A 26,895-nucleotide genomic window follows, 5' to 3' on the forward strand; every position below is an offset into this window, starting at 1 on the left:
GGACAGCACTGCCGGCCTGAGAAGCCTGGACCCAGCCCGGGGTCCTGGGCAAGAGGGCGCTGCCGGCCCGAGCGGGGGGAGGGGCGCAATTACCTGGACGCAAGGGTTCTAGAGGGTGAGCATGCAGGCTACGGGCAGTACCTCCACCAAACGGGGCCCAGATGACCCGGCGGATGGCCTGCACCCAGTCCTCCATGTCTCGCTGAGAACTGGCCATGAGCAGGAGCCCCTCGGGGCTGGCCGGCACCTTCTCCCGCTCCCCGGCACCACCTGCAAGACAGGGAGACACAGGCTTACCCCGGGACCCTGTGCGGACACGGTGCCCTCCCCTCGCCCCTCTCCAGCCTCACACCATCATCGTTTCATTCCTGGCTATGAAGGGCGTCTCTCCGCAAACTTCAGCAACAGCCCTGCTCTGGGTTCTACCTCCACAGCCCATCCTTTCAAGCCTCATACCTGCCGTGGGGCACTTTCGGGGGATTGCTCCTGTAGTCTTGTTATTTTCCTGTATCGAATCAGGATCATTAAACCATCCTGGGGCACTATTTTACAAAGCATACAGGTTGGAGGCCCGCTTGGAGGTCAGAGCCCAGGGTAAAATTCCAAATTTCTGCCCTGTCCCCGCTCCCAGCCACACACGGACTCCAATCTAAGGCAGATGGGGGCTCCCTTGTTGTTTTGTGGACGGTTTCTTTCTCTGTGCAGAGCCTTTTATTTTGATGTCGTTCAATTTGTTTACTTTCTCCTTGGTTTCCTTTGCCCTCGGAGCTGTATCCCTAAACGTATTACTACAAGAGATGTCTGAGATTTTGCTGCCTATGGTTTCCTTTAGGATTTTTATGGTTTCCCAACTTACATTTAAGTCTTTATCCATTTTGAGTTTATTCTAGTGTATGGTGTAAGTTGGTGGTCTAGTTTCATTTTTTTGCATGTATCTGTCCAATTTTCCCAGCACCATTTATTGAAGAGACTGTCTTTACTCCATTGTATGCTCTTGCCTCCTTTGTCAAATATTAATTGCGCATCATCAGAAAGATGCAAATTAAAATGACAATAAGGTACCACCTCACACCTGTCAGAATGGCTACCATCAACAAATCAACAAATGACAAGTGCTGGCGAGGATGCGGAGAAAAGGAACACTTGTGCACTGCTGGTGGGAATGCAGACTGGTGCAGCCACTGTGGAGAACAGTATGGAGTTTCCTCAAAAAACTAAAAATGGAACTCCCATTTGACCCAGTAATCCCACTTCTAGGAATATATCCCAAGAAATCAGAAACACCAATCAGAAAGGATATATGCACCCCTATGTTCATAGCAGCACAATTTATAATAGCTAAGATCTGTAAACAGCCTTAGTGTCCATTGGTAGATGAGTGGATAAAAAACTGTGGTACGTTTGTACCATGGAATACTATGCAGCAGTAAAAAGAAGGATCTCTTACCCTTTGAGACAGCATGGAGGGACCAGGAGAGTATCATGCTAAGTGAAATAAGTCAGTCAAAGAAAGACAAGTATCATGTGATTGCACTCATATATGGAATCTAATGAACAAAATAAACTGATGAACGGAACGGGTCTAGAGACATGGAAGCAAGGAACAGACTGTTGAATCTCAGAGGGAAGGCGGGGGAGGGTGGGTTGGAGGGAAGTGATCAACCAAGGAATTTGTATTCATTTATGCATGACCCATGGACATAGACAATAGTGTGGTGAAGGCATGGTGGGAACGGGGAGGGGGAGAGGGGTGGCAGTGGGCTATAAGGGGTCAATGGGCGAAAAAAGAAAACATCTGTCATACTTTCAACAATAAATATTTTTAAAATAAAATAAAGGCACAAGGAGGAAAAGCTCAGACAGCTATTGGTAATCTGAGGTTTTCCCTGCAGTAAATCCAGAGGGTCTCATGTGTTCAGGAATTACTCTTTCATATGTAAATGAACTAGTATTTGGGATGTATATAAACCATTTATACTGAACTTCATCGGCAATTTAAGGGATTTTCAAGAATAATCTTGTCTTTATGCAGCCCTCTCCCCTCCCCCCGCCAACATCACATAATATGTAACTTGCCTATATACTTGCCTCTGGTCCCAGAGCCTCAGACCCTAACCAGGACCGTGGGCAGTGGAGTGAGGCCACAGACCTGTGTTCCCAAGGGGATGGGATGGGGTTGGGAGAATTGGGACCCTCCATCCTCGCTGGATGCCGCAGCCCCAGGGTGCAGACCAGGCAGAAGCAAGTGCTCACTGAGCACCTAGCACGTGCCTGGGACTCTTCCAGGAGCTGCAGACACTCAAATGAGCAAAGCGACAGACACATGTGCCCTCCTAGACCCTTTAAGCTTCACAGCGCCTCTGAGGGAAAACATTTACCACCTGCATTTTACAGGTGAGGACACTGAAGCACACGGGATTAAGGAACCTGCCTGAACTCACACCGCCAATGCACAGCAGAGTCAGGGATTCCAAGTCCTCAGCTCTGGACCCAGCTCATGGACCTGCTGGGGTCTGGTGTCGTGGTCACAGCAATGCCACCAGACGGCTGGGGAAGCTGGAGCAGGGGGAGGGGCGCTGGGAGCAAGGCCTGAGGCCAGGTGGGAAGCAGGAGAGGCCAGTGCGGCCCAAAGCTGAGGAGGCTGGTGAGCAAGGAGACAAGACAGCCCAGGCCCCACGGTGCCTCTGGAGCCCTCACTACACACACAGCCTGCTCCCTGGGTTCACACAGCTACTGAGCAGCAGCAAGCAGGGGTGGCGAGGGGGCGGCTCAGGCAGAGACAGGGAGCCTGACGGCCAGAAGCAGTGGACCTGCTGAAGGCACAGAGGACACCCACAGCTCAGCCGGCTGCAGGCGGCACCCATGGGGGTATAGGCTCGACACCGGTGGGACCCCACGCCCGTGGCCTTGAGGACTGAGATGGCTGAGGGTTCTAAGTGAGGAGGGGCAGCTGGTTGCCACGAGGGGCTTCTCTGGAAGAGTCTCAACATGGCTCAGAAGAAAGCGGCTCCAAGAACTTGTTGTGGGTACTTGTTCGTCCTAAATGAATACTCAACTTTATGCTAAATTGGAATGTCTCATTTTTCAATTCTTTTTCCCAAAGAGGGCCACCCACGTCATGTAGGCTTTATATGAACATCACCTATCGAACTTGGCCCTGCCCTGCCCAGATGTTGACAGCTGTTCCCATGCCCAGCTGTGCCCCTGCCCATGGTCTCGCTCGCATGGTGCTCTAAGCCTGTGTATTTAAGTTGTTAATGTATTTCCATGTATGTATGTTTATGTATGCACATATGTTATATACATATGTTTGGCTTTCTAAGAAATCGCCACAAACTGTTTTCCGAAGTGACTGCACCTTTCCCAGTACACCCCCCGGAAGGGCGGAGCTCCCGGCCCTCCTTCCTCGCCAACACCTGGTCTGGCCGGCCTTCGGACTTCCTGCCACTCTAACGGGTGCGCAGCTGTACCCCGAGTGTCTGCGTCTGCATTTCCCAACGACTAAAGATGTCGGACATCCTGTTATGTACTTAGGTGCCATCCCTGTATCTGCTTTGGTGAAATATCTTTTGTCCATTTTCATTATTATTGAGATTTGAGCTCTTCACATATTCTGGGTACACGTCCTTTATCAGACAGGTGCTTTGCAAATACTTCTCCCAGTCGGTGCCTTTTCTTTTCATTCTAGTCACAGTGGATTTTTAACCCTTTGCACTCACTTGCTTTTTTCTCGATTCCTTTATTCTACTCGGGATTTAATTTTTTAAATACCCCAGATTTTACAAAGTGCAGCAGTAGAATAAAAAACTGGAGTTTCTTTTCATACAAACTTATTTGGATTTTTTTTATATTTCAAATTATTGATACATTCTATAACCGTCACATTCGACATCCGAGTGCAAAAGGTTAAGAAGAGAAGTTTTTAATTTTGATCAAGCCCAATTTATTAACCTTTTTCTTTTATGGAGGGTGCTTCTGGTTTTGTACCTAAGAAATATTTCCTTAAGCCAAGGACATAAAAGTTTTCTTGTAAAAGTTTCATAGTTTTAGGGCTTATATCTAGGTCTATGAGTTAGTTTTAGTATATCGTGCAAAGTATGAGTTCATCCTTTTGTACCTGATTGTCCAGCTGTTCTGGCACCATTTGTTGAATAGACCATCCTTTCTCTATTGACTTGGGAGAGCACCTATACAGGCAATTGTACCATCTGCAAATAAATAGAGTTTTAGTTTTACCTTCCAATCTGGGTGCCTTTATTTCTTTCTCTTGTCATTCATTGCACTTACTATAGCCTCAATTACACAATGTTAAATAGAAGTGGTGAGAATAGACGTCCTTGTCTTGTTCATCTTATGGCAAAAAGCATTCCAATAAGTATATCTGATGTAGGTTTTTTGTCGATGTCCTTTCTCAGGTTGAGGAAGTTCTCTTCTGTTTCCAGCTTGCTGAGAGTTTTTGTTTTTTAAATCAGAAATGGATGTTTGGATTTTGTCAGATGTTTTTATGTATCTATTGAGACATCACATAATTTTATTTTTTAGTTTTTTAATATGATAAATTACATTGATGAATTTTCAAATCTTAAACCAACCTTGCATTCCTGGAATCCCAATTGGTCATGATGTATTATTCTTTTTATATATTGTTGAATTCAATTTGCTAAAATTTTGTTGAGAATTTTTCATTTATATTCATAATGGATATTGGCCTGACATTTTCTTTTCTTACAAAGTCTTTGTCAGTTTTGGTATCAGGATAATGCATGCTTCACAGAACAAGCTGGCGAGTATCCTTCCTTTTCAATATGTTTGGAAGAGTCTGTGTTACTTATTTGTTACTATTACTTACTTGTTAATGTTGGTAGAATTCACCAGTGAGGCCACCTAGACCTGGACTCTTCTTTTGGGGAAGGTGTGTTAATATTAAGTTTAATTTAACATATGCATCTATTTCTTCTTGGTGAGCATTGGTACTTTGTATCTTTCAAGGAATTTGTTTCATCTAAATTGTTGAGTTTATTGATGTAAAGTTGTTCATAATATTCCCTTATTATATTTTAATATTTGAAGACTCTAGTGACGTCAACCCTCTCATTTCTGGTATCGGTAATGTGTGTCTTCTCTCTTTTTCCTCTATCAGTCTTGCTAGAGTGTTAATTTTACAACAGCAGGGTGGATAGTTGTGGCACAGACCATATGAACTTAAAATCTAAAATATTTCTATCTAGCCCTTTTATTAAAAAGTTTATTAAGCAGAAAAACGAAGACAAAGACATAGACAACAAAGTCACTAAAACAAAAAGCTGGTTTTTTGAGATTAATAAAATCGGAAATCTCCCGACATGCACGTGATGACTTCTCACAGGAGTTTTTCTCCTGAGCAGCTCTTTCCTCCTCCGTACTCTCTCCTGAAAATCCGGATACATTGGTCTCCCAGCTCTGTCTCCTTGACTCGTGGAGTCCTGTGCCCTCCCCACCCCTGGGGTTCCTCTCCCCGTCACAGCCAGAAGCACCCTAGGGGCAGTAGCTGAGCATGTGCAGGGCTCCGTCACTTGTCTCTGGGGGCGGGGAGGTCACAGTCCGTCACTGCCCATGTCCAGTATTTTGAAAAACATGTTGCTCACATTTTGTCTTTTTCTGGGTTGTTGTAGATAGGAGACTAAATCAGTTAAGATCCAAACCAGCTCATACCATCTGCTCCAAACCCTGCCAAGGCCCTCTCACCAATCCCTCAGCCCTCCTCTCCCTTCTCACTGCGGCTCCTCTGGCCTCTAGCTGCTCGCCGCCTGCTCTTCGCCATTTCTGAACAACCAGGCTCGCCAGCTGGGGCCTTTGCACCGGAGTCCCCCTGCCCTGCTGTTGCCGAAAGGCTGTTACCCCGACACTGGCACGGCTTGTTCCCTTACCTCCGCGGGTCTGTCCTCAAAGGCCGCCTTCCTGGGAACCTGGGCCGCTCTATTTAAACCTCACTCCACAGCACCCACCACAGCCCAGGCCCCTTCCTGACCTTATATTTCCATAGCACTTATCACAATCCAGTCGCATATATTTTATAAGTAACCGCAGCGCCGGGCGCCGGGACGGCACGGGAGGGCACGGGAGTCGTGGGAGGAGGAGAGAAGCCGCGGCGGGGCCCGGCCGGCGCCCACACGCACCCACGCGAACACCGGCGAAGGGAACCCACTGATGAGCCTTAGCGGTTTGATCACTCAAAGAACGTGGTGTCATTATCCCCATTTTTGAGAAAAAGATGGAGAAAATATTTGCAAATCATATCCAGTGAGGGGTTAATATCCAAAATATATAAAGAACTTATACAACTCAATAGCAAAAAAAACAAAAACAATGACTTTTAAAAATGGCAGTGGATCTGAAGAGATATTTTTCCAAAGATGATATACAGATAGACAACAGGTACATGAAAAGATGTTCAATATCATTAAATATCAGGAAATGCAAATCAAAACACGAGATGCCACCTCACCCGTTAGGATGCTGCCATCCAAAAGGCAGAGGTAACAGGTTGGTGAGCATGTGGCAGGAAGGGACCCTTGTTCGCCATTAGTGGGAGCATAAGTTGGTGCAGCCATTATGGAACAAAAATGTGGTTTCTCAAAAAATTAAAAATAGAACTACCACATGACCCATCAATTCAACCTCCGGGTACTTATCTGAACGAAGTAAAAGCACTAACTCAGAAATATACATGCGCCCTGACTGGGTGGCTCGGTTGGTTGGAGCATCGACCTGTGCATCAAAACGTGTTGGGTTGGATTCTGGGTCGGGGTGCGTGCCCAGCGTTTGATTCATGGCCAGAGTGTGTGCGTGAGGCAACCGATAGGTGTTTCTTTCTCTCTCCCCCCTTCCTCTCTCTCAAATCAATTTAAATACACATATGTGTAAATATATATGCACCCCATGTTTATTGCAGAACTATTCACCATAGGCAAGATATGGAAACAAACTAAGTGCCCACTGATGGATTAATGGATAAAGAAAATGTGATATGTTTTATATAACAGCCATAAAGCAAGAATAAAATCTTGCCATCTGCAACAACATGGGTGGACCCTGAGGGCTTATGCCAAGTGAAATCAGCCAGACAGAGAAAGACAAGTACTGTATGTTCTCACTTACATGTAGGATCTAAAAACAAAACAAAACAACGAAGCTCAGAGAACAGAGCGGTGGTGGACACAGGTAAGGGTGGGAGTCAAAAGGAACAAACTTCCAGTTATAAAATAAGTAAGCCATGGAGGTGTGATGAACAGCATGGCAACTCTGCTTAATAACAATGCACTGCATGTTTGAAAGGAGCCAAGAAAGTAGACATTAGAAGTTCTCATCACAAGGAAAAACGTTCTGTAATTACGTGTGGCGACAGATGTTAGCAGACTTGATGTGATCATTACACAATATATACAAATATCAAATCGTTATGTTGGACATGTGAAACTAACATAATGTTTGTGTCAATAAAACCTCAATAAAAAATAAAGAGGAAGAAACCGAGGCCCAAAGATGTTAGAAACACGCCCACGCAGCCTCCCAGTGAACTCCAACCCAGGCAGTCTGGCTCCCAGCCCGGCCCCACTGGGCTGCGTCGGCTGGTCATGCCAGCCCAGCATCCAGGTTCCCTCCGAGCTCCTGCACTTAAGAACTTCCTTTTGTGAGTCTCCCTCCACCCACGCAAGTGACTCTGGGGTCGAGCTGGGAACTCCAAAACAGAGCTGTCCCAGCAGGGGTGTGGGACAAGAACTATCTTTCAACTCCTCTATGTAAAAGTTTTCACAGTAAACGAAAAGAGGGCCAATGATACCTGGGGAAGCATCTGTAAACCACAGCAGCCACGGGCTTTCAATGACGGGCAAGCGAGCCAGCTCTCAGCCTCCGGTGCTAACCAAATGATGTCTGAGTTAGCTCCTCCACCTGGGCGGACAGAGATGCTCAAACAGCAAAGGAGTCACTTTGCTTGCTGCCCAGGGGAGGGGCTTCAGAGGGAGCCCCAGAAGGGACCCCAGAGATGAAGGCCAAGGGTGGGGCCAGGGCTCTCTGGAGTAGTACAGCCCAATGAAAATTGAATTCGAGCCCTATTTGATTTTAAATGTTTAAGTAGCTACATTAAAAAGAAAAAATAGATGAAATCATTTTGAATACCTTTTATTTATCCCAATACATCTAAAACAGTGTTCATTTCAACACTTACAAATTATGGATAGGATCCAAGATGGCTGCCGACGGGACTGCAGGCTGCTAAACAGTGTGAGAGTGAGAGAACGAAAGGAGAGTGCATGGACGTGTGGGGAGTGTCAGTATTTGTGAGTGAGGGACAGCTATACTCCAAGGGGCTGGTGGGGACTGGCGGACTGACCCCCGTGATGGGACAGCCTCTACTGCAGCTGAAATCTCTCCCAGAGTGGCCGGCTCTGCCGCAGAGGCTGCACCATCTTGAAGGGGAGATGGCTGCGAATCCAGGAATGCCGGAATTCCAACCTCCCCAACCACGGGCGCCTGGGAGGTCTGCTCAGGGGGAGACAAACTCTCAGACGGGCCCTGCGCCTTCTCACAGAGCAGAAGGAACAGCTGAATCAAAGAGCACCACCCAGAACTGGTGAATTAGACACAGCTGGCATTGCCTGACGAAAGGTGAGATTTGGGATCCAGGCTGGAGGGAGAAACGCACGCAGAGGGAACTAGAACCTCAGAGAAAGACTGTCCCCCACAAAATTCACAGCCGTTGGGGTCAGTGTAGTCCTCGAATGTGGAAGGGGGTCCACAGGGCTACTGGCAGAAGGGGATTCTAGATATTAACCCACAGCTGGACTGGACCCAGAAAGGCAGCCTGAAGTACTGTACTAGCCACACAGAGTCACACACAGAGTCGTGCACAGAACCAGAGTAGAGAGGCCTTTTAGCCCCGGATATTAAGACAGAAACACTGTCACCCAGGGGCTGGAGCAGAAATTGACTCTTTTGTGTAAATACAACTAAAGACAGACTGAGAACCAGAGAGCAGAGAGAGCCCGTCTGCTTGAAAATAGGATTGTGGCTTATGACACAGAGAAATGGTGGAATGCAGGGAACTTCAATACTGTGCTGACTACCTGCAAGGAAACAGATGTGCCAAGCATACCAGTGGAGGAAGTGAACGACCTTCACTGCTTCACATTTTTATTTTTTATCTTTTACTTAATAAACTATTTTTTTTCTCTCACTATATTTTACCTTGTTTTTTATTATATTTTTATTTTTAACTCTTAGTATTAATACTATTTATTTACCCTTTTAAAAAAGTTTTATGTTATTTTTTCTTTATTTTATTTTATTTTATTTTGGGATTAGTGTTATGCATTCTATTTTGATTTTCCCTTTAGCATTATTTTACTCTATCTCAATTTTTCCTTTATGCCAACACTCTCTTCATCACTTTTCCCCCCTTTTGTCCTGTTTCTCTTACCCTCTTCCTGCTTTAGTTTTTCTCTACCCTTTCTTCTTACTCCCTGTTAAAAATTGATCTTACTCATATATCTAATTTCCTGTCCCCTGCTCCAAACCCATACACATTTCTCTCTTCTCTTTCTTCACTATCCAATTTCTTTTTCTTTTTCTCTTTTTTTTTTTTTGGCCTTTTCTTTCTTTCTGTCTTGTTGTTGTTTGTTTGATTATGAGTTAGTTTTGTTTGTTTTTTGCTTCTGTTTTTCCTCTCCTCACTTGTTCTCTTCTTCTACTAATAGCTTAACTAATTCCAATCACCAACTCAGACCTATCTACTCTTTATCCTCCTTTTCCAATAATAAACAAATACATAGATAGATTAAAGAAGGAGCTTTAAATATTTCTCTCTCTCTATTTTTTTCTTTTTTTTTGTATTTAGTTTTTTACTTTTCTTCTTAAACACCCATTCTCTTTCTACTTCCTCCATACTGAATTGTGGCTATTTCCTCATTCATTCAATTCCTTGACCTTACCTCCTGAAAATAAGCTCTGCCTCCTCAGATTCATCTGGGTGTTTGTTGTTTGGATGTTTGTTGTTTGCATTTTTTGGATTAGTTGTTCTCTGTAGTTTGCATTCATCTCTGGGTGTTTGTTGTTTGCAGTTTTTGAGTTAGTTGTTGTTTTATTGGAGTTTTCTCCCCATATACATATTTTCCCCCTTCTTTGTTTCTTTTCTTTCTTTTCCCTCTTACATTTTTTCCTTTTCTCAATATCATTTTTGCACTCTTCTCTATTTCCTAATTCTCTTTTCTCAGGTGGCCACCTTCATTTAGGGGTATTAATATTGTGAAGACATTTGTGTTTGGTGCCCTGTGCATTGTGTCTTGTTGTGTTGTATTTTGTGCCTTTAAGTCAACGCAGGAGAGAGAGAGCTCCATAACCAGAAACCCTGAGAGGAGAGATCATGGGGAGACAAAGAAACAGCCCACATTCGAAAGAAAAGGAGGTATAACCAGAAAAGGAAGTAAATGAAATGGAGGCAAACAATATGACAGATAAAGAATTCAGAGCAATGGTCATATGGTCACTGAAAAGGATGGAAGCTAATTCAACAATATGTGTAAGAACCAAGAGGAAATGAAGAAGAACCAAGAAGAAATGAAAAATGACATCACTGCAATAAAGAACTCAATAGAAAGCATCAACAGTAGACTAGAAGAACTGGAGGACAGCATCAGTGAGCTAGAAGACAAGGTAGGAAAAAATACCCAAGCAGAGCAGCATCTAGAAAGAAAACTTAAAAAACAGGAGGAGAGCCTAAGGGAACTTTGGGATAACACGAAACAAAACAACATCCACATAATAGGGGTACCAGAAGGAGAGGAAACTGAGCAAGGAACAGAAAACCTGTATGAAGAAATAATGACAGAAAACTTCCCTGATATAGGGAAGAAAAAAACTCACACAAGTCCAAGAAGCTCACAGAGTCCCAAACAAGATGAAGCCCAAAAGATCGATGCCAAGACACATTATAATTAAATTGGCAAACACCAACGACAAAGTAAGAATCTTAACGGCTGCCAGAGAGAGACAGAAAGTTACCTACAAAGGATCTCCCATCAGATTATCAACTGATTTCTCAACAGAAACACATCAGGCAAGAAGGGAATGGAATGAAATATACAAAGTCATGCAAAGCAAGGGTTTGAATCCAAGAATACTGTACCCAGCAAGGCTATCAATAAAAATTGAGGGTGAAATCAGGAGCTTCATAGACAAAAAAGGACTAAGGAAGTTTATTACCACCAAACTAGCAATACAAGAAATGCTAAAGGGTCTGCTATTAAAAGAAGAAATAGGAAGGGATGAAGGAACACAGGCATAAAGAATAAAAATGGTGACAAACAAGTACCTATCAATAATAACTTTAAATGTAAATGGGTTAAATGCCCCAATCAAAAGACATAGGGTAGCTGAGTGAATAAGAAAACATGACCCATATATCTGCTGTCTACAGGAAACCCACCTTAGAACAAAGGACTCACACAAACTGATGGTGAAGGGATGGAAAAAGGTTTTTCAGGCGAATGGAAATGAAAAAAAAAAAAAAGCTGGGGTAGCAATACTTATATCCGACAAATTAGACCTCAAAGTGAAGGAGATAAGGAAGAGATAACAAGAGATAAGGAAGGCCACTTCATAATACTAAAGGGAGCAATTCAACAAAAAGATATAACTCTGGTAAACATATATGCACCCAATACAGGAGCACCCAAATACATAAAAAAACTTCTGGAGGATATCATGGGAGAGCTTGACAGCAATACAGTCATAGTAGAGGACTTTAATACTCCTAACACCACTGGACAAATCCTCTAAACAAAAAAGTCAGCAAAGAAACATCAATCCTAAATGACTCACTAGATCAGATGGAATTAATTGACATCTTCAGAACATTCCACCCCAAAGCCACAGAATATACATTTTTCTCAAGTGCACATGGGTCATTTTCAAAGATAGACCACATATTATAGCACAGGCAAAGTCTCTTCAAATTCAAGAAGATAGAAATCATATCAAGCATCTTCTCAGATCTCAATGGCATAAAACTAGAAATCAACTACAATAAAAACAATAAAAAAAATCAAACACCTGGAGGTTAAATAGCATGCTTTTAAATAATGATTGGGTTACCAAAGAGATCAAAGAAGAAATAAAAAGCATCATGGAAACAAATGACAATGAAAACACAACAATCCAAAATCTATGGGACACAGCGAAAGCAGTCTTGAGAGGGAAGTTCATAGCTCTGCAGGACTATCTCAAAAAACAAGAAAAGATGATAATAAATTATCTAACCCTACAACTCAAAGAATTAGAAAGAGAGCAACAAGAAAAGCCCAGCATAAGCAGAAGTAAAGAAGTAATAAAGATCAGAGCAGAGATAAATGACATAGAGACCAAAAAAACAATACAAAAGATCAACAAAACCAAGAGCTGGTTCTTTGAAAGGATAAACAATATTGATGAGCCTCTAGCCAGGCTCACCAAGAAGCAAAGAGAGAGGACCCAAATAAACAAAATCAGAAATGAAAGAGGCAAAGTAACAACCAATCCCACAGAAATACAAAGAATTATGAAAAAATACTATGAAAAACTCTATTCCAACAAAATGGAAAACCTAGATGAAATGGACATATTCTTAGAAAAATACAAGCTCCCAAAACTCAATCAAGAAGAATCAAATACCTGAATAGGCCTATAACTACCGAAGAAATTGAAGCAGTGATCAAAAATCTTCCAGCAAACAAAAGCCCTGGTCTGGACGGCTTTACAGGGGAGTTGTACCAAGCATTCAAAGAAGAACTAAAACCTATCCTCCTCAGACTATTCCAAAAAATTAAAGAGGAAGGCACATGGCCAAGCTCTTTCTATGAAGCCAGCATTACCCTAATTCCAAAACAAGATAAAGACAACGCAAAAAAAGAGAACTACAGGCCAATATCCTTGATGAACATAGATGCTAAAATCCTCAACAAAATTCTAGCAAATCAGACTCAGCAATACATTAGAAAGATCATACACCATGACCAAGTGGGGTTTATTCCAGGGATGCAAGGATGGTACAATATCTGCAAATCAATAAATGTGATACATCACATAAACAAACTGAGAACAAAAATCACATAATCATATCAATCGATGCAGAAAAAGCATTTGACAAAATCCAACACCCTTTCTTGATAAAAACTCTCAGCAAAGTGGGAATAGAGGGATCATACCTCAACATAATAAAAGCCTTATACGACAAACCTACAGCCAACATCATACTCAATGGGCAAAAACTAAACTCATCTCCCCTAAGAACAGGAACAAGACAGGGATGCCTACTTTCATCACTCCTATTCAGTATAGTACTGGAAGTGCTAGCCATAGCAATCAGACAAGAAGAAATAAAAGGCATCCAAATTGGAAAAGAAGAAGTAAAACTGTCCTTATTCAAAGGTAACATGATACTATACAAGGAAAGCCCCCAAAGACTCCATCAAAAAACTACTGGACCTAATAAGTGAATTTGGCAATGTAGCAGGATACAAAATTAACACCCAGAAATCTATGGCCTTTTTATACACTAATAATGAACTCACAGAAAGAGAAGTGGAAAAAAAAAAAACAATCCCATTTACCACTGCACCAAAAAAATTAAGATACCTAGGAATAAACTTAACTAAGGACGTAAAAGACCTATATTCACAAAACGACAGGACATTGAAAAAAGAGATAGAAGAAGACATGAACAAATGGAAGAATATACCATGTTCATGGATTGGTAGAATCAACATCATTAAAATGTCCATACTACCCAAAGCAATCTATAAATTCAACTCAATCCCCATTAAAATACCAATGGCATACTTCAAAGACCTAGAACAAATTCTCCAAGAATTCATCTGGAATAAAAAAAAAGACCCCGAATAGATGCAGCAATCTTGAGAAAGAAGAACAATGTAGGAGGGATCACAATACCAGATATCAAGCTATATTACAAAGCCACTGTTCTCAAAACTGCCTGGTACTGGCACCAGAACAGATATATAGGCCAATGGAACAGAACAGAGAACCCAGAAATCGACACAAGCCACTATGTTCAATGAATATTTGACAAAGAAGGCAAGAGCATACAATGAAGACAAGACAGTCTTTTCAATAAATGGTGTTGGAAAAACTGGACAGATACTTGCAAAAAAATGAAACTAGACCACCAACTTACACCATACACAAAAATAAACTCAAAATGGATAAAGGACTTAAATGTAAGATGAGAAACCATAAAAATCTTAGAAGAAGCCATAGGCAGCAAAATAGCAGACATTTGTTGTTGCAATATCTTTACTGATACAGCTCCTAGGGCAATGGAAACTAACGAGAAAATAAACAAATGGGACTACATCAAAATAAAAAGCTTCTGCACAGCAAAAGAAACCATCCACAAAACAACAAGAAAGCCCACTGCATGGGAGAACATATTTGCCAATGTTATCTCTGATAAGGGTTTAATCTCCAACATTTACAGGGAACTCATACAACTTAACAAAAGGAAAATAAACAATCCAATCCAAAAATGGGCAAAGGACCTAAATAGACACTTTTCGAAAGAGGACATTCAGAAAGCCAAGAGACACATGAAAACATGGTCAAAGTCACTAATCATCTGAGAGATGCAAATCAAAACAATGAGGTACCATCTCACACCTGTCAGAATGATTATCATCAACAAATCAACCAATGACAAGTGCTGGAGAGGATGCGGAGAAAAAGGAACCCTCCTGCACTGCTGGTGGGAATGCAGACTGGTGCAGCCATTGTGGAAAACAGTATGGCGTTTCCTCAAAAAATTAAAAATGGCACTGCCATTTGACCCAGTGATCCCACTTCTAGGAATATATCCCAAGAAACTAGAAACAGGAATCAGAAAGGATATATGCACCCCTATGTTCGTAGCAGCACAATTCACCATAGTTAAGATTTGGAAACAGCTTAAGTGCCCATCAGCAGATGAGTGGATTAGAAAACAGTGGTACATCTACACAATGGAATACTACGCTGCGGTAAAAAAGAAGGAATTCTCACCATTTGCAGCAGCATGGATGGAACTGGAGAGCATTATGCTAAGTGAAATAAGCCAGTCAGTGAAAGAAAAATACCACATGATCTCACTCATTTATGGATAATAAAGAACATTATAAACTGATGAACAAAAATAGATACAGAGGCAGAGCAGCATAGAACAGACTGTCAAACTACAGTGGGACAGCTGGGGAAAGTTTGGGAGGGGGGGAAGTAAGAGATCAACCGAAGGCCTTGTATGCATGCATATAAGCACAACCAATGGACACAAGATACTGGGGGATAGGGGTGGCCGGGGGAAGGTCAATGGGGAAAAAAAGGAGACATATGTAATACTTTAAGCAATAAAATAAAATTTAAAAAATTATGGATAAACAAAACTCAATTACTGATATAAATATATTGATAAATGTATCTTAGTTACATATAAGTACTTATAACTAAGTCTTAAAAACCGGGTGTGCGTTTTGTGCCAACAGCACATCAGAACTGGGCCCACACACCTTTCAGGTGCTCAGTGGCCACTCTTGGCTGGGGGCCACATTGTGGGCAGCTGTAAGCCGGCTGAGACTGGCTGCAGTGAAAGGAGAGGAGACCATCCTCAGATATCCCAAGACTGCCGTGCGTGTGTGTGAGTGTGTGTGTGTGAGTGTGTGTGTGTGTGTGAGTGTGTGTGAGTGTGTGTGAGTGTGTGTGAGTGTGTGTGTGTGAGTGTGTGTGAGTGTGTGTGTCTGAATGTGTGTGAGTGTGTGTGAGTGTGTGTGTGTGTGTCTGAATGTGTGTGTGAGTGTGTGTGTGTGTGAGTGTGTGTGTGTGAGAGTGTGTGTGTCTGAATGTGTGTGTGTGAGTGTGTGTGAGTGTGTGTGTGTGAGTGTGTGTGTGTGAGTGTGTGTGAGTGTGTGTGTGAGTGTGTGTGAGTGTGTGTGTGTGTGTGTGAGTGTGTGTGAGTGTGTGTGTGTGAGTGTGTGTGTCTGAATGTGTGTGTGTGAGTGTGTGTGTGTGAGTGTGTGTGTGTGAGTGTGTGTGTGTCTGAATGTGTGTGTGTGAGTGTGTGTGTGTGTGGGAGTGCTGCCAGCTCCGGCAATGCCTATGCGCCAGCTGGGCTTTTCTGGTCGTCCCTGGCTGCACAGGCTGCACCTAAGCAGGACTCCAAGTTGCCCCTGTGCCCTCCCGTCCACTCATTTCTCTTAAGCTGCTGGGAGCCACCAAAAGCCACTGGCCCTTCGAGGCTTAATCATCCTCGGCTGGTGCTCCCGAAGCCTGCTTGGCCCTGGCCACCACTCACCCCGGGGCAGACGGCTGCTCCTCCTCAGGTGCCTGGCGGGGCAGAAGGGCATGGTGCGGGAGGTGGCGAGGCTGTGGCAGGAGGAGCAGTCGCCGGGCACTGCCAGGCCCAGGATGAGGCTCCGGGAACTCAAGGCAGGAGCAGTGCAGGGCAAGCGCTCTGCTGGGCCCTGAGGCCCTTTTTGTCTCTCCTGGAACTTGTGCACTTCTCAGTGCCCCGGGGGGGACTGTCCGGGGTGGAGCAAGGGGGAAGCAATCCCCTGCCGGTGCGGGGCTGCCGGGCCTCCTGCCGTGGAAATCCCCTGCCCGTCCCTGGCCCGCGCCGCCTGGCGTGCTCCCTCCGCTGCACTCTCGGGCCAGAGCACAGGCAGGAGGCCTGGCCGGTCCATCCGTCCCCCAGCAGGCCCGGGGCTGAGGGCACAGGCGGACCCAGCCCCACCAGCTCGGCGCCTCCCGGTCCTCCTCCCATGCAGGGAGCCTGGCAAATGCAAGTGCTAACTGGAAATATGTTTCTATTTCTCTGTTTCCATTTCTTCATCAACAAGAAGCCAGTAACTGGACCTGCCTTGCGAGGTTCTGGCGAGGACTGAATGAGACAAGGAAGCCCTGGCCTGTGGCATGCCAATGCTTTCTCACGCAGTCACACCCTCTAAGGTCACTGTCACCCCGTGTTACTGACAGGGCAGCCAGGGCCCCCAGAGCTTCCAGGGGCCCAGGGCCACCAGCTGAGAAACGGCACGGCCAGCATTTGAACTTCGCAGTTCTAGATTCTGTCCATGACATCAGCCGCCACCCTGGTGCTTCCGCAGGAGGCAGTTAGGCAGACAGGAGCAGAGCAGGGCCCACGGGCCAGGGACAGTCCCCAGGGCGGCACAGCAATGGGCAAACTGGGAACACAAGGACTCGCCCCCAGGGTGACCTCTCCTCCCAGCACATCGCTGGTCCTGCGCTTCGGACCTCCCCTGACCTTCCCTCCCTTGGCCTGTTGCTAGTCCTGCGGGTTAGACCCCCTTAGAGGGGGACGAACTAGGGGCCGGAGAGCAGCCCTTCAGCATGAAGCCCTGGTCCTGACCCGCATCAGACACATCCAGGCCTCAGCTGTGCGTCAGCCCCAGGCCCAGAAAAGCAGCAAAAGCAGACAGACGAAGCCACGGCTGCCTCGGGACCAGCCACAGTGACCAGCGACCCTGCCTCCACCAGTCAGTAGAGACCGTGACCTGAAAGGCCACACCTGGAAGGCTGAAGAATATTCTATTGGGATCCTCCCTGAGACCCCAAGGTAAATACCCTTAAGACAAGGACCCAGTGGGGCTCTGTCTAGGGAGCACGCCTCCAGGGGCCATTTTCCTGGCCTCTCTTTTCCCTCAGCCCCAAGGCCCTTCTGCCTCTGAAACTGGTTCCCTGAGCCCATTTCTTCTAAGCTCACCTCTTCTACCTCTGGGACTGGCTAAATGGTGTATACATACTTTGAGTCTTGGCTCTGAATTCTTTCCTAGTCAGAACTCAAGTTCCCAGGTTGCTGAACGAAGGTACAGTCTGCCCCACCGGTCTGACACCTGGTGGCATTCCTGCCACCAACTCTTCCACCCTCCCTGAGACTGAGCCTGAGCCAGCCCCTGCCCAGCCTGGCAGCCGCTCCTCTGGCATCATCCACTCCTCCTGGGCCACAGTGTCAGGACCCTGGGCCACAGGCTGCTCTGAAGATGCTTCTTAAAGGGCTGGGCAGGCAACAGGAACCAAACTGTGTTGTGTCGATGCCACCCATTCAATTGCCCATCTCCCATCTGTCCGTCCATCCATTCACCCATCTGTCTGTCCCTCCATTCATCCATCTGTCCCTTCATCAGTGAAAATCATCCAACTAAGAGCAAAACAAATCTGCTTAACACTCTTCAGAGGGCCTATTGTTCTCAGAATAAAACCCACCTCTAACATGCCCTCGGTCCGTGACCCATCTCCCACTTGCCCACCCTTCCTGCCATCAGCCTTTCTTGCCCCTTCCTCTTCCTCAAACTCCCTCTTTCACGCGAACCTCTGCACTTTCAGGGGCTCTGCGGGCGGTCCCTTCAGCCTTGACCTCGCTCACACAGCCATTACAGAACGCTTCCCAGGAGAGACCCTCTCAAGCCCCGGTCCCTCCCACCCAGTGAGCGCCAGCCTCCTTTGTCTGCAGAGGCAGCCCTGTCAGAAGTGGGCTCACTTATTTGTGTCCTTGTTTACCGTGTCTGCGAGAGGAATGCAAGTTTCGGGACAGCAGACCTCACCTTCCGCGGTCTCCCTGGTCCTCGGGAGCTAGTCCAGTGCCTGGAAAAGGGAGGGGGCTCACCGAGTAGCGGGGTCACTGTGGGACACTTGGAGGGCTCTGCAGAGGTGACAGGCAACCTCTCTTATAAAACACACAGCGCCGCTGGATGTTCACACATGCTGGGCAGCATCCTCAGAGCTTTGCTCCATATCCTGACAGCAAGCCCCTAAGGTGGTACAACGGCGGCACCCATTCTGCAGACCAGCAAACAGAGGCCGGGAGGATCCTGACGGGGCCATATGACTAAGCAGAGTGAGGAAAATTACTTGTCAACTGGCCTCCCAAGTGCCAGCCACTCACAAACCCACGTGGAGGGCTGAGGCTCTGAGCCAGGCCATCTGGAGGCGTCTGGCCTCCTGGCTGCTCCCTGTGGAGGGCGACCGGTGAGACGGCCCCCACTGAACCCTCCTTCCTGCATTCCCACCCGGTCAGTTACCTCTAAAGACGGGGGGGGGCCTGGTCACTTGCTTCAATGAATAGACGACACAGCAAACCCTGACAGGCTGTCAATCCTGAGACCAGGCCGCTGAGACGGTGGCTACGCCTGGCGTCCCCGGCACCGCAGCAGCTCAGCCGGGAGCGGGGAGGCGACACCGGCCTCTGCGTTTCCAGAAAGCCTGTACTGCCCAGTGCGGGGAGAGAGGAGGCAGGAAGCGAGCAGCGAAGGGGCTGCTGCAAGCGGAGCCTGCTGGGTGGGCACCTGGCCGGGGACTCTAAGGAAGCAGGGAGCGGCTGCCTTGTGGCCTCAGTCTGTGCCACAAAATACGTCTGAACGGGGGTGGGGGTGGGGGGTATTAAGAACCCCAGGGGACCGGCCACGGGAGGAAGAGGCAGAGGCCTGCCGGAGGCACAGGAATGAAAGGCACCGCGGTCCACCTGCCCGCCCGTCAGATCCTCCAGCAAAGGAATTGAGCCACAGGTGCCGTCCCCGCCGCTCACCTGCAGGCCCAGGGCCACCATGCTCACCTCCCAGCCTGCTCCGGCCCAGCACTGCCGTGGGCCACATCACCCCGGTCTGCCAGCATCTGGGTGGAGACGCTGCCCCAGGGTGCTGGGAGCAGGGGAGAAGAGGTGTGTGTGTGTGGGGGGGGGGGCCTGGGCTGAGAGGAGCAGAGGTGGTGGGTGCCCTGGCTCCTTTAGGGCCCTCTTGAATCTGTCCCTATGTTGCTGCAAAGGCCTGGGCCCCAGAGGAAAGAGGACGCAATCGGGGCAGGTCCGCAGCTTTCACAAACCTCACACGGGTAACATCTACCTGGGCGCACGCTCTCTGCTGAGAAGGGAGATGGAATCCTGTGAAGGAAGGAGAATGCTGGCCCGAGCAGGATGGGGGCCACCAGAGAGCCGCCCGCCACCCGGGCCAGCACGGAAGGCGCCTGCCAGCATCCTGCCTGGGCACGCGTGCCCTGCTGCCCTCTCCTCCTGCACGTGCTGACGGGGAAGACTCTTTCCAGGCCTGAGGAGAGTGCCCGGCCCCACGTGTCTTCGGGGCCTGGAGGGAGTTCACCCACAGGCCCTCACTGGCCACCTTTCCTTTAGGGCCAAGACAGCAACGGAAATCAGACACACTGACAAAGCGTCCCCAGTCCCGGGCAGAGTTAGAGCCCCGGCTCAAGCCCTCAGTACCCAGTGCCCCCACTGCGGCCGTCACTGCCCAGCACCTGTCCTCTGTGGGGTTTGCACACCTACTCCGGGCTTTCTATTGCACCTCTTTATATATCTACTAGAGGCCCGGTGCACGAAAATTCGTGCACTGGGAGGGGAGGTCCCTCAGCCCGGCCTGCCCCCTCTCACAGTCCAGGAGCCCTCAGAGGATATCCTACTGATGGCTTCGACTGGGCTCATCAGTGGAAGGCGCCACCCCCATCACCCCGCTGCTGTTGCCACTGGCAGCCGTGGGCTCAGGCAGCTGCAAGGGCTGGGCCTCACAGCCGCTGGGGCTCAAGGCTGCCTGAGCCCACGGCTGCCTGAACCCCAGGCTTCGCAGCTGCTGTGGCTTTGTCCGGATGGACGTCCAGAAGACGTCTGCCCTAATTAGCATATTACCCTTTTACTAGTATAGGTACTTTTTTCTTGATTTCAGAGAGGAAGGAGAGCGGGACAGAGAGAGAAACATCAATGATAAAAGAGAATCATTGATTGACTGCCTCCTGCATGCCTCCTACTGGGGATCGTATCTGCAACCCAGGCATGTGCCCTGACTGGGAATCTAACCTTGACCTCCTGGTCCATAGGCCGACACTCAACCACTGAGCCACACTGGCCACGCCAGCCGGGCTCCATTGCACCTCTTGATGAGCTGGAACCAAAAGCGAAATACTTGTTGGCTTGAGACAGGCAGGGGCGCAGAGGGTTCCAGAACAACCAGCCACCCAAACCAACAGCAGCAAAGCCCCGGGTGGCCGCAGGGGCCACGGGAGTGGGGATGCAATGTGGTGCAGTCATACGGAGCCGTCAAAAATGAGCACTGATCCCATTTTTAAAGACATGAAACACAGTGACACTACAGGCCAGCCTAAGGCGGAGGCAGAGCCTTGAGAGGCAGGGGAGGCCCCAAGGGGCTTCTGAGAAAGGCTGCCTGACTCTCAGCACCGGGCGTGTCCTGCCTGCTGGCCCGAGGCCTGGGGTCCGGCGGTGACCACACTGAGCAGCCATGGAGTGAAGCCGCAGGCTGAGGAGCGCCGAGGGGGTCTGGCAGGCCTGAGACCTCCCTGATTGGCTGAGCTCCCGCCTGGGTCCCAGGAGTCGCCAGGGAGGGGCGGTCCCAAGGGGCGAGGGCACACTGGCGCCCTGCAGCCCGGAGGAAGGGACACCTTGAAAGGCATGGACAACACTGACACTCACTGTGATGAGAAGTCTCTGTTGACAGGAACCCGGGATCCTTCCTCAGCACGGACAGCCCAAAGCCAGCGCTGTGCTCAGCGGAGACGCAGCCTTCCCCGCAGGCCAGGGGCCAGGCCGCACGTGCCCTCTCCTCTGATAACCAACACCCTCCTGGACGTGCCGCCAGCGCAGCAGGCCAGAGGGAGGACAGACAGCCCTTAAAGCTGCAGGGCAGGGCGCGGGTCACTGCGGCTGCTGCGCTTTCCGGCTCCCTGCTTCCATAGGCGAAAACCTAAGTCAAGGAGCTGAAAACTACACGCAATAAGAGCCAGATACAAAATTAATCCACAGAAGGTACAGTCGATTCATAGAGTAGAAGAAACCGAAGTGCATACCATCATATAAACAGGAAAACAGCAAACAGGTGCCAGTTCCCCCGCATTGAGTCTGTAAATTTAACACATAAAATACTCATAGCATCTTTAAAAAATAGACAAATTGATTCCAACATTCATATGCAAAAATAGCAAATGCATTTTTGTAGAAAAGCGTAAGGAGGGCAGAGCAGCCCTATGAGGGTCCACGCAGAGGACTCAGCAGCAATAACAAACGCAGCCGGCCCGCACCCCACCCACCGACAGGCGGGGTCCCACACGGGAGGTCACGCAGCCGGCCCGCACCCCACCCACCGACAGGCGGGGTCCCACACGGGAGGTCGCGATCAAGTTAAGAGGTGATTTCAAATGGGCAAGCACAAGACTGTGGAACAAATGGGATACGGAGAACTGCATGAAAAATTACCAAGTTGAATCCTTACATCACACCTTAACACATAATGATGGATCAAGGACTTAAAGATGAAAAATGAAATGGCGAGAACCAGGATCAACTGTGGGAGGATTTCGTATCATCTTAACGTAGGAAAGGCCTGTCTAAATATGACACAAAGCCAGCGGCCACAGAAGGAACTCCAGTGCAGAAAGGTGAAAAACATCTGCACCAAAGAGAAAAGAGGAGGGATTTATACTCAGATTTGGAATGGTCTGTGCTGGGGACGTGGAAAGCATTGCCGCGCTGTCACGTTTTGCCGAGGGCGTGGGAGGGAGGGATGTGCGTATTTGTTTGAAAATGTGCAAACACCTGTGGGAGGAGAGCGATGGCGGTGGAGCGGCGATCTCAGAGAGAAGTGGTGGCCGAGGAGAAGGGGTGCCGGGGACTGACTCTCTGCCTTTTGGTAGTTGAACCATGCTACCTATTTTAAGAACGAAATAAACACAGAATTTAATCTACAGTAACAAGTGAGAGAAACCTCGCACCTCGGGGGGCGGGGGGCCGTGAGGGTGGGCTGCGCACTGGGTGGGGAAGCGGCCGTGGGCAGCAGGAGTAGATTTCGCACAACCTCTTCATGTGGTAGATAGCTGACAATATCTATCAAAATGTTAAATTGTAAATGACTACCCACTCCTGAGGAATTCACTCTTCCGATCCATTTACTCATGCTTAAGGATCAGGAAGAACAAATGGGAACAACTTAAGCATCCATCAGGTTAAATGAGGAATAATGTACTAGTTATACAAATTAGTACATGCCCCAGAAGGTGATGGGACCATGTGATACAGGACAATACACTGTTATGTGGGAAAAGCAAGATACAGCGTGAAGAAATGCTGCCATCTGTGTCTGAGTGACATCCAGGCACAGGGGTGTGGCTGTGCGGGGGAGGGGGGCCGGGGTCGGGGTGTCTGCCTGCTGCAGGAGGGCAGGCGGGGCTCAGGACACCAGAGGCCTCCTCCTCCCCACAGACTCCCGGCAGGTCTGCGTGTGTGTTACCACAGGCACTAATTACTTTCTTGAAAAAAGACTTTCCTTTCGCTGTTAAGAGAGGGGGCAGCTCCTGAGTGTGCCCTGGAGAAGTCAGGCTGCCCTGACCTTTGACTGCTTTTGATTTGGGAGAGCGTCCCCACAGCCTCCGAATTCCCCGCTGCCAGCCCATCCCCACAGCAGTTTCAGTTCTTGAAACCAGCATCTCCCGGGAAGTCCTTCGTGGTTCTGAGTTTTCTGGGAATCCACGCTGACCTTGCCCTGGGCAGCCCCTGGGAGCACCGGGCTGTGGTTTTTCCTACAGGGACGATGGCAGAGGTGAAGGGAGAGTGCAGGCAAGCTGGAGGGGGCTGGGCGCTGCCAGAGGTCCCCCCACCTACCTTCCCCACCCCCTGCCTTCAGGAGACATCCCAGTTCACCACTCCCGCTGGGGCTGCCCTGGGATGGGCTGCGAGCACCTTCGGAGCCAGCCAGCTCCTGCCCATCTCACTGCACACTCCAGGCACTCTGCCCGCTCTCTTCCTGGGATTCACGGGGCCCTTCACACCCCGTCTTTGCACATGCTGTTCCCTCTTCCTGACATGCCTTTCCACTTGGTACACAGAGTAAACTCCTACCCACTCATCAAGACCCAGCTCAAATAGCCCCCTTCTCTTTCACCTTCCTTACCTGTCCCCCCTCCCGCACCCCGTTTCCCTCATCCCATTCTCCCTTCCACAAATACTTATTGAAGGTCTACACCCCAGACACGGTGCCAGGGCTCTCAAAAGTGAGAAAACCAGGAGTCCAGGCCTCTGGGAGAACTGGCCTGCTCGGGAAGACAGGCCTCACACATTATCACAAACAAATGCAAACAGCAGGGGCTCGGCAGGAGCCTGCGACCGGGAGGCGGGGCTCAGGCCACAATGAGAACTGCCTGCGAGGCCGCCTCCCACCCACAGCTCCCAGCTGGGGTCCGGCCACAGCCAGGCTGTCTCCTGACCTCCCAGGGGGGCCAGGAAGCCAGGACCGAGGCAACACCAGGCTGAAGGCCAGCGTCCCCCTGAGCCCCCCACTTAAATATAACTTTTGTGTTTTTTAAAAAAAAGTAAACGTAGCAGCACATGAAAGGGAATATGCCAACTGTCAGATGAAGACCTGCGCCTGCCATGTTCCCGGGTGGGGGTTGAGGAGGAGGAGGGGTGGGCCTGGCACTTGGAATCGAAAAAATGCGATGTATGCTGACCGACCTGGAAGGAATAATGGCTTACTTCATTTTTCTAAGGGCGGCAAGGAGCCTACCAGCTATGAAGCGCCTACTCAGCGCCGGCTTCCCCACAAGCGGTCAGATCCGACCTCCCGGGGCTGAGCTGGGGCCTGGATTTCCGCGGAGAGGTCGCAGGCTCCACGGCCGGGCCTGTACGGTCTCCGCGTGAACCCCTAGGGCCCTGCCACGAGCTGCACTCTCCCGGCCAATCCCAGAAGGGGGTGTTGTGACGCGTGACTGTCCCCACTGTGCACAGGAGAAGCGGGGCCAGGGGGTAGGTGACCTAGCTTGGAGCTCCATGCACATCCCAGTCCAGCCCCCACACCGTCCCTCCCAGCCCCGCCTCCCCTCTCCCCTCCTAGGCTTCTTGGGGGGGAAGAATCCGGGGGTGTCTCGTCACCACCTGTGAAATGAATGACAAAGCCCGGGGCTCACCTGGAGTGTGGGACCGCAGGAAGCTGTCCTCTCCCAGCTCCAGGCTGCTCCTGAGGGCTCCCCCCCAGGGGTGTCTGAGCCTGGGCCCCCAAACCAAGGCTTGGTGCAGGCTGTGGATTGGGGAGGCTATGCCGGGAGGCGTGCAGGACGGGAATGAACTGGGGGGTGAGGGGAGTCCACCAGGACGCGGGACGGAGCCGGTGGCTGCTTCGGGAGTCTGGGGGCTCCATCCTGTTAGCTGGTCGATGCAGCCTCAAGAAATGTGCACCAGAACCCCCGCCCAGGGCTGAGCATGAGCAGGTGTCCATTAGCTCAGGCCCCCTGGCAAGGGTGGTCCCAGGAGCTCTTAACGCCCCCTTCCCCACCTGCTCCGGGGGGCCTGGCTGGCGCAGACTGGGCCTGGCCTCTCTGCCTGTGTAGGGAGCCCTCTCAATGAGGCAGCTGATAGGCCTCAAGACCTACTGTGTGCCAGCACCATGCTTGGCAAAGGGGTGGGGTGGGGTGGAGTACATGCATGAACAGGACAGGCAAGGCCCCACCCTCCTAGGGCTCCTCCTGGGGAGCAATGGACGAAGCGGGAGGTGAGCTCAGACGACAGGAGGTGAGCTCAGACAGGAGGTGAGATCAGACAGGGTGACGGCGGCAGGGGTCGGAGAAGTCCGTCTGAGGACCCTTGGTCTGCGGACTAAGTGACCAGAGGGGCTGGCACAGAAGGCTAGCGGGGAGGAAAGGCAGCGATTGCAGGGGCCGGAGGTGGGGCTCAGTGACCTGAAAGGGCATGGGGGTGGGGGGCCAGGAGCAGGCAGGTTCTGCAGGTGCGTGGGGGGAGCAGCGCGTAGCCATAGGGAGGGGCTGTGGGAGGGACAAGCATCTGGGTTCAGGATGGGTCTTGATCTGGGACCCAACAGAGCTTGCTCCTAAATTCTGTGGTGGGGGTGGGGGTGAGGTGGGGTGGGGGTGCGGGTGAGGTTGGGGGTGGGGTGAGGTTGGGGGTGGGGTGGGGGTGCGGGTGAGGTTGGGGGTGTGTAGGAAGGGCCTGGGTGCAGTCCAGAGGAAGTGCCAGAGCCTCCAGGCCTCCCCTCCCCCCCACAGGAGCAGAGCCTGGGCAGTCGCGGGGTCCACTGGTGAAAGGAGGGGTGTCCCACGTTCCACCACACCCTGCTCACTCTGACTCCAAAAACTGCATATTTTAGACTAAGTCTAATAAATAAAAATCACTTTGTAATCGTGTCAATTTAAAATGCTGGTGGCGGTTCCTCACGCCCCTCCCACGTGACCCCCATCCTGGGCTCCATCCAGGCCAGCTGCTTAGGAAGCACAGATGCCAGGATGCCTGCCCTGACTCCGAGGCCAGCACCACCCAGCCTGGCATTATGGGGGGCGGGTTGGCCATCACCCAAGGACTCCACTAGACTCTCCCTGACACCAGTAAGGACAGCCAGCCCAGGCCCCACATCTCCATCCCCCTTTATCGGGGGGAGTTCTTTGCGGCACCCCCCCGCCTCCCTCCCCCCTGCCCTGGTGGTTGGCCACAGCCCCCAGGGCAGGTGCCCGGAAGGATATCCTGATTCTATCTGAGACCTCTGCCAGGCACCAGGCTAGGAGCTGGGGGCACGAAAATGAAGCCGCTGTGCCCTAGGCCTCAGGGAGCCGAGGGTGAGTGGGGTCGCTGCAGACGGAAAGCCTCCAAGAAGCCACATTGGCCACAACCAAGGCCTGGCCGTCAGGCCTGGGAGGAAGCCGGTGGGCTCCTTCCCGCCTGCTCTTTACTGTGGAGATGAAGGCGAACCCCTGGCCCAGTTCTGCATCACAAAACCTCTGCCTCACAGGAACTCCTGGGGGCTGGGGGGGGGGGTGGGGATACATGCCTAAAATAACCAATTTTGATGTCTGCCTCCCCAAGAGGCAAGTTCAGCCCCC

At 49.5% G+C, this 26,895-nt stretch overlaps 1 protein-coding gene across 2 annotated transcripts in view; it reads right to left on the bottom strand.

Annotated features, from left to right (window-relative positions):
- ARHGAP22 (Rho GTPase activating protein 22) overlaps positions 1 to 26,895 on the bottom strand; it is a 161,669-nt gene that overhangs the window by 26,757 nt on the left and 108,017 nt on the right. The window contains exon 4 of one of the 2 annotated variants that reach the window (XM_028156837.2): positions 142 to 270. In XM_028156837.2, the coding sequence (XP_028012638.2) occupies positions 142 to 270 (129 nt within the window). Of the gene's footprint in view, positions 1 to 93; positions 271 to 26,895 lie in introns of both variants that reach the window. The other variant, XM_054728974.1, reaches the window with a different exon arrangement.

Source organism: Eptesicus fuscus, chromosome 17, assembly GCF_027574615.1.
Source record: "Eptesicus fuscus isolate TK198812 chromosome 17, DD_ASM_mEF_20220401, whole genome shotgun sequence".
Lineage (NCBI taxonomy): Eukaryota > Metazoa > Chordata > Mammalia > Chiroptera > Vespertilionidae > Eptesicus > Eptesicus fuscus.